At 50.1% G+C, this 15281-nt stretch overlaps 2 protein-coding genes across 5 annotated transcripts; one reads left to right on the top strand and one right to left on the bottom strand.

Moving 5' to 3' along the window:
* Positions 1–918: 918 nt before the first annotated feature.
* On the bottom strand, positions 919–9396 carry CSTF1 (cleavage stimulation factor subunit 1). 4 transcript variants are annotated; one of them, XM_088175151.1, is made up of 7 exons: positions 9230–9396; positions 8376–8540; positions 7496–7691; positions 5978–6300; positions 4544–4741; positions 3667–4057; positions 919–2400 (listed from the first exon to the last, which is right to left on the bottom strand). In XM_088175151.1, the coding sequence occupies exons 1-7, from the start codon at positions 9347–9349 to the stop codon at positions 2141–2143; spliced, it is 1653 nt and encodes a 550-aa protein (XP_088031277.1). In that variant the 5' UTR covers positions 9350–9396; the 3' UTR covers positions 919–2140. The 4 variants fall into 4 exon arrangements, with proteins under 4 accessions (XP_088031277.1, XP_014729402.1, XP_088031279.1 ...); XM_014873916.2 differs by having other exon boundaries at positions 6023–6300; XM_088175153.1 differs by lacking the exon at positions 8376–8540.
* Positions 9397–10283: 887 nt separating this feature from the next.
* AURKA (aurora kinase A) lies at positions 10284–15241 on the top strand. Its single transcript, XM_014873942.2, has 9 exons — positions 10284–10339; positions 10486–10565; positions 11211–11490; positions 11989–12088; positions 12692–12883; positions 13109–13247; positions 13565–13713; positions 14091–14265; positions 14548–15241. The coding sequence occupies exons 2-9, from the start codon at positions 10512–10514 to the stop codon at positions 14731–14733; spliced, it is 1275 nt and encodes a 424-aa protein (XP_014729428.2). The 5' UTR covers positions 10284–10339; positions 10486–10511; the 3' UTR covers positions 14734–15241.
* Positions 15242–15281: the final 40 nt, after the last annotated feature.

Raw genomic sequence — 15281 nt, 5'->3', positions numbered from 1 at the left:
TCCGGCACCTCCCGAGCTCCACAGGGAAGGCGTTTGCACAGTCAGGGACTGGTTTGGGTTGAAGGGACCTTAGGGAGCACCTCGTTCCATGGGCAGGGACACTTTCCAGCAAACAGATCGCTCCAAGCTCCATCCAACCCGGCCTTGGGCATTAAATTTCACCCTGGGGCTGCATTCTCCCCCTCAATAGGATGAGTTCTGTCTCTCCCAGCCCTTCTTTCTCCAACACAGACCCACCAACCTTGTGGCCCGAGGAGGATGTCCAGGATATGGAAAGGCAGCAGGGTGCCAGTGGCAGGATGGTTTTGTGTCAAAAAGTAACTTTTTTGCTCTTGCATTGCTGAGTTCAAGCCCAGAACTATGGAAGCTTGAGGTGAGAGCTCCCAGGCTTGACAACCACAGCAGTGCTTTCACATATAAACCACAGAAAGATTTTAAAAGCAGATTCCAAACACCAGTAACAAGTGCATGAATTATGGACAGGTGCTTTAGCAGAATTAAAAAAAATGTAGCACTCCAAAAATAAAAAGCCACTGCTGTCACCCACCCCACATCGTCCCTCAGGGACTGTGTCAGAACTTCCCTTTTCCCTCCCCAGCTCTGCTTCTCCTCGTTTCTCCTCCTTAAAAAATAGGCACCAGCACCACTATCTCCTACCACCACTGCTTCTGAAGGGTCACAAACTCAGAGGCACAGGAGGAGCAAAGAGGATTAAAGCCTCAGAATGTTTTGCATTTTGCAAAGAGAAAATGAAATTTAATTCTTTTAAAAAATAACCATCCCACATTCTACATTTTGAGTCTGTAATTGTACCTGATTCAGGTGGAACACAAATTCATCATTCTGAATTCCCCAAGCCCCAGCCTCCCCTATTTGCCATTTCTCCTTTGTTACAGAGAAAACAAATGCAATTCCTTCTTTATGTATCAAAGAGCTTTTCAAAAGGCAATCTTTATTTAAATACAGACAAAACCTGTACCCTCACCAGCCCTTGACAATTCCTCAGTGTAATGGGAGTTAATCCAGCAGCAAGAACCACCTCACATTTAAAAACCCTAACAAGGCAAGTGCTGAGCTCTGACCAAAGGATCTCCCACCTGCGATGCCCAAGAGCTCTGCATGAGGAGGCCTCAAAAAACAAGTTTAAGACTCTGCTCAGGCAGATCTCTGGGAGAATAAGTAGTGAATTTTCCAACTTAGAGAAGTTTTAAGCACAGTTTCTTAACAATGGGCACTGGGTTTGTGACTAATTTAAAAAGAATGTAATTGAAGTGCTGTGTAACAGACAGATGAACATTTCTCAGTCAAATGAAACAGTGACATTTCTGAGGTACACATACAAAAATTCAGATGCATAAGTTTCTTTCTTTGAGAGGATACTAAAGGTCTCTAAGGCAAAATTATTCTCATTTTCACCTGCAGCAGCACTGTCACATTTAGTTGCAATGTGGATATTCCTTTAAACTATTAGGAATTCATTTTGAGGTCCCATTTGTTAAGATAAATTCAAAAGAGGATGAGATGAAATCTGAATTTTAACGCCAGAACTAGAAGACCATTCTTTGACTTCATCCAAACAATTTAAAATCCTGTGTGAACTTTATGGCACAACTCAGAACTGAAGGCCTACTTGGCCAATGAACAAGAAACACAAAAAACAATTCACCAAAACCCTAGACTGAAAGATACAAACCAGAGCTTTACAAATAATGAATTGTGGCTGAAGGCAGCTTAAGGCTTCATTAAAGTATCTACACCAAGTTCTGCTGCTCTTTGTGTGATCTATTCTCTACCACAGTTCAGTGGGATTGCACAGACACAACACAGAGCAGAACTGGCTCCTTCTGCCCCCTCTGAGCAGGACACAGTCCCGTTCTCTCGTGTGTGATTCAGACAGGCACGGGAACAAGCTTAACCCTTCCTGCCAGAGTAATTTTATTCTCCACCCCCTCCCTTCAGTACAATTAGAGATGACTTACAAAAATTAAACCACGCACACTAATAAAAAAATTAGTGTGAGGTGAAGAGTCTCAGTATTTGTTCTTTTCCTGCCACGTCTGACAGAATCCAAAGAGGCCCCAGAGGCAGCACAACCGCGCAGGGGTGCAGGAGCTGGGAAATCCTGGCTGGGAAGCTCTCCTTAGTCTGTGGTGGATCTCCTGTACCAGAACCTGGCCCTGTAGTCGTCGCTGCAGGTCATGAAGCCGGGGTTGGTGGGGGAGTGCACGATGCAGCGCACGATGCTGTTGTGGCCCAGGGACAGCAGGTTCCTGCGCTCGGCAGTCCTGGAGTCCCAGCAGCACAGGCTAATGGTCCTTTCATCTGGCAGCAGCACATAATCCTCCGTGTGGTTGAACACAGCCTGAGTCCTGTGCACCTGGCGGCCACTCAAACCAGCACCTAAACACAGGCAGCAAAACAGGCATTTTAGCAAGTTTCAATACCTAACAAGAATTTTCCCTAAGTATCAATTTTTTACAAAGGACCTGCATTTTCTCTGCTGTTCAACCACTTCCACGAGCAACAGGTGATGCAAGCATGAATATTCTTTTATAGTTATATCACAGGACAGAAAGATTTGAGTCCCAGCTGTGCCCCAGCCCCAAGCACTGAGTGCCACCTCCAGGAATTGCTTGGATTCCTCCAGGGATGGGCACTCCAAACCTCCCTGCCAAGGCCTGACCACCCTTTCCATGGGGAAATTCCTGCTGCTGTCCATGTATATATTCTAAAATTCCTTAGGGGACAGGAATACTCCAGCTGTGCCACATCCAATCCTTTACCTTCAGGAGTATTTCTGCCTTATGTTTTTTTGCATGAGGCTTTCAGCTGTGACCAAGGACAAAGAACACAGAGAGGAGAATCCAGAGAGCCTGAGGATCCTTTTCAGTGTATTTATCACACAGCACACGCTGTATGACCTCTCTTGGCCACAGTGCTTCCTACAGGCACTGGCACTGCACAGCTCCTGCCTGGGATCCCGCGCAGCTTTCCCGGGAAAGTGCTGCTCCCTGCTGGCCGGGAGCACGAGAGCTGGACTGCAGAAAGGGACCTACAAACCCCAAAAGCTGACACACACCATTTCCAGCACTTTTTGTGCTCCTACACATCAGTGCTTGACCCCAAAGCCTCTCACACAGCTGCTGTCACATGTAAAGCTTCCACAGCCTTCGTTATTCCCTAAATCCTGCTGAGATCCAAGCATGGCACTGTCAGCATGCTCCAAGGATGGCTACATTGCACACAACTGCATCCTTGGAAAAAAATACACAAAAAGGGGAACAAACCAGCTGTAGGTACATTTCAGAGTATTGCCATGGCTACAGAGCCACAGAGTTAATGGTTAAATCAACTGCTCTGAAGTAGCTTCAGTATTTCTTCTTACTTTTCTCTAATTCAGTGAAGATTTCCCTCCAGAACAATGGAGTGAGTAATGATGTTAGAAAAAGCTCCAAAATCTACTCAGACAAAAGCATGTTTGCACTGATACACAGAATCACAGCTTCTCTTCTAGAACCGGTCTAATGGAAATGTTTTCAAAAATCTTGGGCAATTTATCCTCAAAGCAGCAGTTTCTCCATTGCCTTTAGGAATGATTATATTTCCAGCCCTGCCATGGCTCAGCACCTGGAAAAGAAGGTGTCTGGAAGGTCACCTGCCACATACCTGTGTATTTCACCAGCGTCCGACCAGTGGATATCTCCCAGAGCTTAGCCACAGAGTCTTTCCCACTGGACAAGATATACTTGGAATTTTTGGAAAAAATAGCAGAACAGACTTCAGCTCCATCGTGTGCCTTCTCAAAGGTGGTGATGCAGCGGTTGGAGACGCCATCCCAGAGTTTGATGCAGCCATCCTTGCTGCCTGTCACGTACATGTTGGCGCTGGCGTTGTAGTTGACGGAGCAGATGGCATCGGTGTGCTGGTCCTGGGGGTTGCAGGACACGAAGCACTGGAAGGTGTTGATGTCATACAGACGAAGGGTTGGGTGCTGGGTCCCCACCAGGATGAAATCCCCAGAAGGGTGGAAAGAAATGGAGCGTAACATCTCTGCTTCCTGTAGGATTAAAAATGCACGGCGGGGTGAGGGAGGGGAAGAGCTGAACTGGAAGGGTCGGTGCTGCTGGTGGTAAAGTGTTCAAAACTACTTGAATTATCAGCACCAACTGGGAAATGTTTCCTGTGGGACTGAAATGACAGGCTGCCCGTGGCTGTATTGTAGTTTTTGTCGTAGAGCAGCCTGTGGTGCCCCCTTATTTTAGGATATGACGCCCCCCAAGCCCACCACCACTAACACTCCTCCAAAACAAAGATAACAGAATTGACTTCTAAGTTAATTCAGATTAGAGTTGGTCTAATGAATGAAAAGTTGACAGGCTCTAGATTTAAATACAAGTGTCCATGATGCACAGAATTAAGACACAATGTCTGCGAATGTTTTACCTGTGTGCCCCTGCACCCCTGATCACCTGAGGCATAGCTCAGCTCACAACACCTCAGCACTCAAATATCTGAGCTTTGGCTTCTCTGACTAGTATCTCACCTGGATGTATTTGAAGGCTCTTTTGGCAGAAGGTTTTGAATAATCAAACAATTTAAGTGTGTAGTCCCTCGAGCCAGATGCCAGGATCTGCTCTGTTGGGTGGAAAGCTAAACATGTCACTTCATCCACGTGATCATAGAGAGTCCGGATCACAGGGTGGTTCTCCATGTTCTGCTGTGCTGTCTCATTCATCATGACCTACAAAAAACATTCAACACGTTGCTGTTGGAAAATAAAGCAGGTTTTTGACAGGAAAAGTAGGTTTTAGACTTGCCAGAGTGGCTGAACAGCAGCTCCTTTCTGACACACAATCTGTTCCCTTAGTTATTTGAAGGCCCTTTATATAACAAATAAGATCCCTGTGTCTTTAGGAAGGTCAAAATAACTTGGCTCAAGGACAAACTGCTTCAGTAGCAGAGAACTGGTGCAAGAAAACATCACCTTCATAAACAGCCCAAAACAAAACACTAACTGCTGGAAGAATCGAAAGAAGCTGCACCAAAACTGCAGCTCTTTGCTGAGAGTTTGGTGTGTGCTCTGTGCAAAAAAATTCCACTTTTCATTGTGACCTGATAACTGCCTTGGAGAAAGATAAAGCAGATCGATGTGTGAAACAGTCCTGAAATACCCAGTGAAAACGCAGGGGCTGCAGAGGCCACAAGTGGGGTTTTAACATGAACTGTGCTCAGACAACACAGCCACAATCAGCACCCAGCAGAAGCCACTTCTGGCTCAGCTCTCTCCCTGCTGCCAGGGGTGACACCAGTGTCCTTGCCCTGGTTCTTCTTCCTTCCAAGGGACTTTATGAGCAGCTGCTGGAGTAGGGAATATGTTGAGACAGTTATTTAGTGTGACCCACTGAGACAGCCACCATCTACAGACATGACAAGGAGAGAACTCCCAGAGTGGTTACAATTCCCAAGTTCTCCCACTGGGCATGGCATGGACAGGGTTCCCAGAGTGATTACAACTCATTATCTCAATGGGCATGGCATGGACAGGACTCCCAGAGTGCTTACAATCCCTTACCTTGATGGGGATGGTATGGACAGGATTCCCAGAGTGATTACAATTATCTCAATGGCTTGGCATGGACAGGATTCCCAGAGTGATGATAATTCACTATCTCAATGGGCATGGCATAGCCAGAATTCCCAGAGTGATTACAATTCATTATTCTAATGGGCACGGCACGGACAGGATTCCCAAAGTGATTACAATCCCTTACCTCAGTGGGCACAGCATGGACAGGATTCCCAAAGTGATTACAATCTCTTACCTCAGTGGGCACAGCATGGACAGGATTCTCAGAGTGATTACAATTCATTATCTCAATGGGCATGACACAGACAGGATTCCCTGTGAGTGATTATAACCCCTAATCTCAACGGGCATGGAATGGACACAATTCCCAGAGTAGTTAGAACCCCTTACCTCGATGGGCATGGCACAAACACAATTCCCAGAATAACCCCTTACCTCGATGGGCATGGCACTCTTGGCCAGCATCCTCTCGGTGTCCAGGATTTTGATGGAGGCATCGGCCGAGCCCGTGGCTATGAGCTGCCCGTCCCTGCTGTAGGTGGCCACGCGGCAGGGCCCCTTGTGGGATGTCACGTAGCAGGTCTCGTACTCGGACGCCTCGGGGGACATGGTCTGCACGTCGGCGTCGAACTCCAGGTCGATGCCGGTGCCCGGCGCCACGGTGTCCGAGCGGCCGATGGCGTACTGCACAGCGCTGTCGTCGTTCTCCATGCCTGGGGACACAGCAGGGCTCTGCTCAGCCTGCGCTCCCCTCAGACACCCCCACGGCTCTGCAGGGAAGGCTTTGGGAAAGGCAGCCCCGAGGGGAGAGCTGCGCTGGCTGAGCAGGTTTGGTCACATGGCGCTGGGGAGGACGGGATGAGAGCTGGGCTGTGCTGGAGCTCCTAACTTTGGGAATAACCCCAGTGAAGACTGGAAAGTGCTGATAAATGCACTGAGAATCACCCACTGACCATCGACAGCTTTTCACAGGGGAGCAACAAGCCCCAACACTATTACCTGAGTTTTAAAGTAAAGAACCCAAAGCGTTTACTGATTCTTTTCCTATTTTATTGCACTGAAGCCAAACTACGCCAGCACTGTGAATAAAAAAAAATTGCTGGTCTCCAAGCTCTTCACACGCTTTTATTTCCAGGATGCAGCTACAGACCAGAGAGTTCAGCACTGGAAGTGACAACAGGGCAGACACATGAGTTTTCAGCCCAGTAGTGATCGTTTTGCTGCTTCCATCTGCTCATTTCAAGTCTAAAATTTGTATTTCAAACAGACACAAAGCTTCACACATTTATACCCTCAGAACTCAGCTAGTTCAGGCAGCAGAACCAGTTGAGTTACACATGGTGTCATGGCCAGAGCTCTTCCAGGACTTGGTCACCTTGTTCCAACAGCAGCTCAGGGGTTTTCCCTGTTCTCCCTACACTGCAGCACTTCCACAGGGAAGTACAGGGAGAGAATAAGTGAAGCTCTTTCCTGGGGACTGATATATAAAAGCCAGGAAAAATTACCAGTAGAAGGACTTGCTCCCTCTCCAACACTGTCAGGAACAACCGGATAGAAATTATTTATTTCTAAAGTCAGCTGAACTGTGAGATTTTCCCTCAGATCTGTAGGCTCAGTGGTCCTGTTCACCGGGATGTTTTGAGAAGGCTGCTGCTCACCCAGAACCCTGAATGTCCTTAGAGGAGTTCAAACAGATTTGGGCAACACTCAGAGATCTGGATTGCCGTTAATGAGACAGGAATGTCCTTCAAAAAACCCCGCAGGTGCAAAGGCTGTACCCAAATGTACAAATGTTGTGATATTACCAGACACCACCTTTGCATCAGTGTCTTTCCAGTGACACCAAACTCTTAGTTCACTGGGGAATTAGGAACTAGACTTTTATGTCAGCTTTTGATTCCAGCTTACCTAACTTAATTAGGTGCAGCAGTTGTTCAGAGGGTGCACAGACAGACTGTGGTTTGATCTCATTTATCAAGCCATTGGCAATGTTGATGTATCCATCATAGAGCAGCTGACTAATTATCAGTTTGTAAAGTTGCTGACGGTCTTTCAAACTGACTTTTGTCCTATACATTGTGAGCAGAGACTGCCTTGGGGGGGCCTGGAATGAAGAACAAAAATCACACACAAGAGAGTTGCATGAAACCACTAGAACCTTGGAACACATCTCAGGGCAGGCACCAAATATTGCTGTGCTTTTGGTGAAAAGCCGAGATGGGGGAGGAAAGTGGGGGGAAATGAGATAGAAAGAAGATAAAAGGGGAGAGAAAGAGCGGGAGAAAGGGAGGAAAAGGGGAGGAAAAGACAGGAGAAAGGGAATAAAAAGGGAGAAGGGGGAGGAAGAGACAGGAGAAAGAGAAGGAAAAGGGGAGGAAGAGAGGGGAGAAAGGGGAGGAAAACGCGAGGAAAAGAGAAGGGGAAGAGGGAGGTAAGGGGGAGGAAAAGAGGGGGAAAGGAAAGGAAAACGATAGGAAAAACCTGTTGCGCTTGTTTTCTGTGTAAATGAAAATCTCGGCCACAAACCGAGCCGGCCCGTGCTAAGCAGCCAGAGCCGACAGCATTGCTGCGGCAGGAGCCCGAGCAGCCAGGCGGTGCTGCCGGCGGGCCCGGGCTCCGATGGATGGATGCACGGGGAGCGCAGGACAGCACCGCGCCGGCCCCGCCGCCCGCCCTGCGCGGGCCCCGCGCCCTTCCCGCCCTCCCGCCGGCCGCGGGCGGCCCGGAGCCCCGCGCGGGGCGCTGCCGGAGCCGCGGGCAGCTCGGCCCCGGCGGTCCCGGTACGTACCGAGCCTTCCTTCTGCCGCCCGCGCTCTGCCCCTAAGATGGCGGCGGGAGCGCGGAGCGCATCGAGCGGCGGCGGCGGCGGCAGCGGCGGGGGCGGCCGGGCCCGCAGGACGCTCCTCCGCGAAGGCTGCTGCATCGAGCGCCCGCACATCGATGGGAGGCGGCTCTTGGGGGGGGAGCGACACAACGGGGCGGCGTCACCCGACCGCCACACCCCCCCCCGGGTCACATCGCGGGGGTCCCGATCCCCGATCCCGCTTCGGGGGTCCCGGGGGGCCCCGCTCCCCATTCCCCCCCCCGCTAGGGATCCCGGGGTCCTTCTCCCCGTTCGCCCGTCCGGAGATCCTGGGGGTCCCTTCTCGCCATTTCCCCCCTTTTCGGGGGTCCCTTCTCGCCATTCCTCCCCTTGCCGGGGGTCCCTTCTCGCTATTCCTCCCCTTGCCGGGGGTCCCGCTCCCCATTCTCCCTTTCAGGGATCCCTGGGGTCGCTCTCCCCACTGCTCCCGTTCCTGGGGTCCCGAAGGTCCGTTCCGCGTTCCGGGGATCCCTTTCCCCACTCGCACTCCCCGTTCCGGGGGCAGCGGGGCCTTGGCGGAGGCCGCAGAGCCGCGCTCGGGGCGGGATCGCGGGCGGGGGAGCGGCGCGGGCCCGGCCCCCACGGGGCGCGGGGGGAGCCGGGGCTTCTTTTGTGTCGCAGCCGCAAAGCTCCGGAGCGCCGCTTCCGCCAGACCCCGGATCCCAAACACGGCGACGTGAACGGGCTGGGAATGAAGCGGCTGGCGCTGCTGCCCAGCGCTGCGGGCGGGCCCGGCCCCGTCCCCAGCACAAACCCTCCCCTCCCCGAGTCCTACTCACGTCAGCCTCGAGAAAGGGCAGCCGGAGCGGGCGCGGGTCGAGCAGCGGGGCTGCCATGCTCGCCATGCCCCGGGGCAGCTGTCGTCTGTCACACGCTGCAGCGACACGGCGACCCGACATCTTCTTTTTACCTATCCTGAACCACTTGTAAACACCAACACACACAACTAGGCTCTCCTTCGCTCTTGTTTTCAGCACCGCGGAGACAGTGAAAAGTTGCCTTGGATCGCAGTTCTTCACAAGCCCCAAGTGCCGAGTGGAGTTTCCTCGCTCCGCGGCGCCTCGCAGGGACCCGCGGGCTCCGGGGCGGCAGCAGCGCCTCACGCCGCGCTCGCTGCGCTCCTCACGGGCCGCGTTCGCTGAGCGGCCGCGCTCCCGCTGTCCCGGCGTCTCCTCCGGGGCCGCGCGGGTCTGGGCGCTGCCGGGGGCTGCGACACGAGGGGTCCGCGCGTCGCTCAGGCCGGGCCGGGCGGTGCCTTCGCACTTGGCACTCGCCCTAAAGCGCTGGCGGCACGTGGCGCTGCCCGGGACCGCTCGGCCGGGACGCACCGGGAGGCTCCGGCCCTGCTCGGCCCGTCCTGGGGGGCACCCACACAATGGCCCCGCTGGCGCTCGGCCCCACGCGCGGTGGCAGCAGCGCCGCTCCCCGGCCTGGCCCGGGGGTGGATGGGGGTGTCTCGGGAGGGGTCTGGCGGGAGCGGGACTGACCTGGCGGCGCTCCCGGGGCGCGGACCGGAGCGGAGACGGCGGCGGCCACAGGTGGGAGCGCGGCGCGTTACGCGATTTGCGTAGCGGAAGCGGCGGCTCGGCCAGCGGGAAGTGCGCGGGCGGCGCGCGCCGGGAGGGAGGCGCGGCGCTACGCAAAGTGCGTAACGCGCCGCGCGGCGACAACGCCGGCGGAGGGGCGGGCGCGGCGCGTGCGCCCCTCGCGGCGCGGCGGAACGCACCGGGCAGCCAATGGGCGGGCGGGTCGCCCGCGGGACGAGCCAATCAGCGTGCGCGGGCCAGGGGAGGGCGGCCAATGGCGGGCGGCGGGGGTTTAAAGGGGTATTTAAGGCGCGGCGGTTTGAATTCAAACAGCTCTGGCGGCCCTGAGGTGGCGGGTGTGCGGTGAGTGCCGGGCCTCGCTCCATGGCGGGGCGGGCAGGGGCATTGATTGATCAATACTGCTATTGATAAGGCGTGATAACTGATAAACGACCTGAGCCTTTCCGTGCTGCGCTCACTGGCCTCTATTGGCTCCCTCTGGCCCGCAGGCTGAGCCGTACGTGTCGCTGCCGCTATGGACAGGAACACGAAGGAGAACCACGCCGTGTACCCCGGCCGCGCTGCCAAGGTAAATTTATAAAATTCGCGGTTTGTGTTCGTCTTCATGAGCAGTTTCCTCTGCTGGATCGTTGGTTTCGATGCCTGGGAGTTTGCCATTAAAATTCTGGTCGGTTCAGGGAGTGGTGGTTTTTAGTTTTTATTTGGTGGGTACGTTTCTCCTCATTGCATGTTAACTACAGGTTTTAAATTAGTAATTTATCTTTCAGTAGCTTTCTCCTGGAGAAAACAGAGTCCAGTCTTAAGTTATTATTATTAGCATATCTTATTAAATGGGGGAGTTCTCCTCATATTTTAAGTATGTAAGAGCCTTTTAAAGAGAAAGCAAGTGTGTATAATTAAATTGCTTTAAATAGTTTTTAAAAGCAAGCACTGTGTTAGTGTCACTATTGATACACATGTCCAGCAGTGCTCGAGATCACCCTGATTATGTATTTTTTCCATTTAACTATTTCTCAGTATGTTTTGTAAAATCAAATAAACTTGGGAAGTTTTTTAGAACAGCATCAGCAAAACTTCCTTTTAATCAACCACTCAATACGTGATTTTTAGTGTTTCTGTTAAAGTGCTTTGCGTGGTTTTGCTATCCTGAATGGGGCTATAAAGAGTCTGATGTGCTGATGCACAATTAACAGGTTCTCGTTTCTCTTTGAAGGCTGCAAATCCCTCTGGGGATGCCCCCAAACGTGTCCTTGTGTCCCAGCATTCAGCCCAGAGCCGGTTACTGACCAGTGGAGTTCCAGCACGTGTTCTGTGTCCTGCGAACTTTGCCCAGCGAGTTCCTGTGCAAGCCCAAAAACCTGTCCTGTCAACCCAAAAACCATCCAACAACCAAACAACGCAGCAGCTCCGACCCAAACCGCCCCAGCAGGCGACTGTGAGACCTCAGGCTGCAAGCAAGAGCAGTGAGAAACCTGCCCAGGCTGCAGCACCTGGTAATGCTGAGAATGATTTACACTCGGGATGCTCCTAAAGCTGCTGCTGATCCTGGGACAGTCCTGGAGGGAAGGTCTTGGTTGTGCTCCCCAAAAAAGAGCAGCACGTGGTTCACCTCGGGTGGTGCTGCAACATCCTTGTGAATTTATCTCTAAATTAACCAGTTAGAGCCTATCTGGTGTTAAAAACTTCCAGGTGATCAGCAGCCAGCTGGGAGTTAATGTAATTGGCACTCAGACCTCACAGGTTTTCCAAGATTCATGCACAAAAATACTTTTGTTTGCGGAGGGGGAAAGAATTAATGGGTTTTTAGTCTCAGAAAGCTTTAACAATTGCATTTTGCCAGCACTGTTTCTTTCCTAGCAGTCAGCTATGGTTGCTAAAAATGTAATTGAATGGATTCTAAACGCTGCTTCAGATGGTGCACAGGGGTTAGATTTGTTCCCGTGTGTGTTTGTGGGCCTGGTGCATAAATTGATTTCCTTTTCTGTACACAGCAAAAAACCCTGAAGTAGAAAGCACTTCTAAACAGAAAACTGAAGAGACTGCCAAGAAGAAAACGGAAGAGACCAAAGTGAAAAGTGAAGAGACTAAAAAGTAAGTTTAATGCCTAAATTCTAGATAACCAAGCCCTGCTGGAGCTCCTGTGGCTGTGGAGCCTGGTGACCCCCACACTGCAGACACAACACAAGGAAAGCTGCCTTTGACCTGGTAATTATCAGGAACAAGGACTGTGCTGTAATCTAAAGAAAACTTTGGGCTAAATGCAGATTAGCTCTTCCCATGGGACAACACTGATAGCTGCTGCCTCAGTCATGAGTTGTACTCCTGAAAACAAAGCCTCCTTCATCTGGGCAGGAGGCTGTAATTTGGGATGAAATTTGGTTTGTTTATGGCAACTTTAAATTGTTTTGCCATGCCCTGGTGATGTGTCTGGGTTAGGAGTATCTAAAGGAGCCCAGCTTGGTTAACAATCATCATTTTGTAGTAGTGTGGTTGGTATAGTGTCTGCAAAAGCAAGAAAATAGCTTTCAGGACTTCCTTTTGAAAAATCTCAATGCCTATTTTATTCTCTTGGTATTGCCTTAAAGACTAAAATCTAGTTAATAGCACTAAACATCTTTTGAACAGGAATGTTAAAAACTGTAAATTTGAGTCAAAGCCAACACAACTATTGAGCTTTTAACTTTCCTCTTGCAGAAGGCAGTGGTCTCTTGAGGATTTTGAAATTGGTCGTCCTCTGGGGAAAGGAAAATTTGGGAATGTGTACCTGGCACGTGAAAAACAGAGCAAATTTATTCTTGCACTGAAAGTGCTCTTTAAAACACAGCTTGAGGAAGCTGGTGTAGAACATCAACTACGAAGAGAAGTGGAAATACAGTCTCATCTTAGGTAAAGTTTAGTGACTGTTTACTCTGTTTGCATCCAAATAAACAAAGTAACCTTGATTATAAGGTTTCTTCTTTATGATAAGATTTCTTTGTGTTTTGTGAGCTGAATGAACACAGATCAGCTGAAATTCCTGTGCTTGCTTTGAAAGTGGGGGGTAGCAGGACAGGGAAATGAAAGGTTTTGGTCAAACACTTAGTTCAGAAGAACATTGAAATCTCTTTGCAGGCACCCCAACATTCTCAGATTATATGGTTACTTCCATGATGTGACAAGAGTTTACCTGATCCTGGAGCATGCACCTCGTGGAGAAGTCTACAAGGAGCTTCAGAGGCTCACCAAGTTTGATGAGCAAAGAACTGCTACTGTAGGTTGTTCCAGCTTCCTCTCCATTCTTCTGTGTGTCTGGAATATGTGGGATAGATCCAGCTGGGGGAAACTGAGCTTCCTTACCTGCTAGTTGGCATCTGGGCAGGGAATAATTGGGAAGACTTAGTGCTGTGCAGGAATTTATGTTCAGAATTGCTTAATACTGCAAGGCACAGCCTGTATTGCCAGGCTTCAAGGGCTAAGGAATAATTGCTTTAACTTAAAGCTATAATTATGCCTCAAAAAGTCACCAGATAAACTCGGGTGGCAATGTCTTAAAGATTGTGGCTTAAAGATTGTTCTTTCTGCACCCAGTACATCACAGAACTTGCAGATGCCCTCTCGTACTGTCACTCCAAGCGTGTGATCCACAGAGACATCAAGCCAGAGAACTTGCTGCTTGGATCTAATGGAGAGTTAAAAATTGCTGACTTTGGCTGGTCTGTGCATGCTCCATCTTCTAGGTGAGAATTCATTTTCTTGTGCAGTGCAATCCTCTTGTGGAGTCACTTTTTGTGCCATGCAGTTGTGGAAGGGAGGTGTGTGGGAACTCGGTTATCTCTTAGAGAGTGGGAAATTGCACCTGACAAGGGAGGAACAGATTTGTTCTAGCACGTGGGGTGAAGAAAGGAGCTAAGACTGACTGATTGCAGGGACTGAGATGGTTTCACAAGTAGAAAATGTCCCGCAGGCTTTTCTTTCCCAGCTGTTCTGGTGGTGCTGAGTCCGTTCAGGTGGACTGCACTGAGGTACAGATGATTGCCAGCATTAGCTCTTATGTGGCTATTGAAATAGATCCTCTAATTATCTCAATCAATTATTAACTTGGACTTTTCTTCAGGAGAACAACTCTGTGTGGGACACTTGACTACCTGCCTCCTGAAATGATTGAGGGAAGAACACACGATGAAAAGGTGGATATTTGGAGCCTGGGAGTTCTGTGCTATGAATTCCTTGTAGGGAAACCACCTTTTGAAACAAAAACCTATCAAGAAACCTACAAAGCTATTTCCAGGGTAAGTGCCACTGCTTATCTGGATTAGCTGGGTCATGCTTTTAGTTCTGGAAAGGTTTCAGCAAACTTTTAAGTTAAAAGCATAATGAAAACAAATACAATAATATGCAAATGCTTTCACGAGCAGTGAGAACTTGTTCAGGGTTATAATGAAATTATTTGATTTCCTCTCAGTAGGCAGAAGGTGTACAGCCTGCAAGCCTGGCACAGCTTTCAGGGTGTAACCTGGAGGGTTGAGTAGAGCTCTTTGGTTCTAATTTTTAGTGTTCTTTTTTTTCCTCAGGTGGAATTCAAGTTTCCTCCATTTGTAACGGAAGGTGCAAGGGATTTAATTTCCAAACTCCTGAAGCACAACCCCTTCCACCGCCTGCCCCTGAAGGATGTGCTGCTCCATCCCTGGATCACTGCAAACTCTACCAAGACTCCCACCAGCAGGAAGAGTGATGCTGCTGCCCCATCCAAAACATAGTTGGAGGAGGGGGACTTGTGGGATCAGCAAGAGGAACCTTGTACTGTGACTACTGTAATGCTTACAATAGGAAAAGCAGGTCTTGGAATCTAGTGGCAATTGGGATGCAAATCCTTGGGTTGGCTGATGTCTTAAACTCGAATTGCAGTATAAAATTATTTGACTTTTAGCTGGAGCTTGTGGAATATTTAATGTACTTGAAATCAGTTCCACGTGGGCCAAGTTTGCTGATGTGAGTATGAAGCTGTTGGAGGCTCTTGTGCTGAAAATGGTTCGTTGTTCCACCACGAGGAAGTTGTTCTGGCTTGTGGAACAGTGCAATATCCTGGAGATGCCTGCTCCTCCCTCCCTGGGCTGCTCAGGGTGTCTTACCTGTGGTGTAACCTGAAACTGAGCGGGGTGAATGCGTTTTTCAAGTGTTCTAAAAATGATGTGGCAATTGGTTTTGTCTCTAGTTTTAAATGTGAGCACTCAATTTGTAAAATAAAGACTTGTTATATTGCACCCAGCAGGCTGAGGTTCCTTGTGGCACTGCTTGGCTCCAGCAC

This window comes from Sturnus vulgaris, chromosome 17 (assembly GCF_052056855.1).
Source record: "Sturnus vulgaris isolate bStuVul1 chromosome 17, bStuVul1.hap1, whole genome shotgun sequence".
Classification (NCBI taxonomy): Eukaryota; Metazoa; Chordata; class Aves; order Passeriformes; family Sturnidae; genus Sturnus; species Sturnus vulgaris.
The sequence above is the reverse complement of the archived record's forward strand: the minus strand, read 5'-3'. Positions and strand labels throughout refer to the sequence as shown.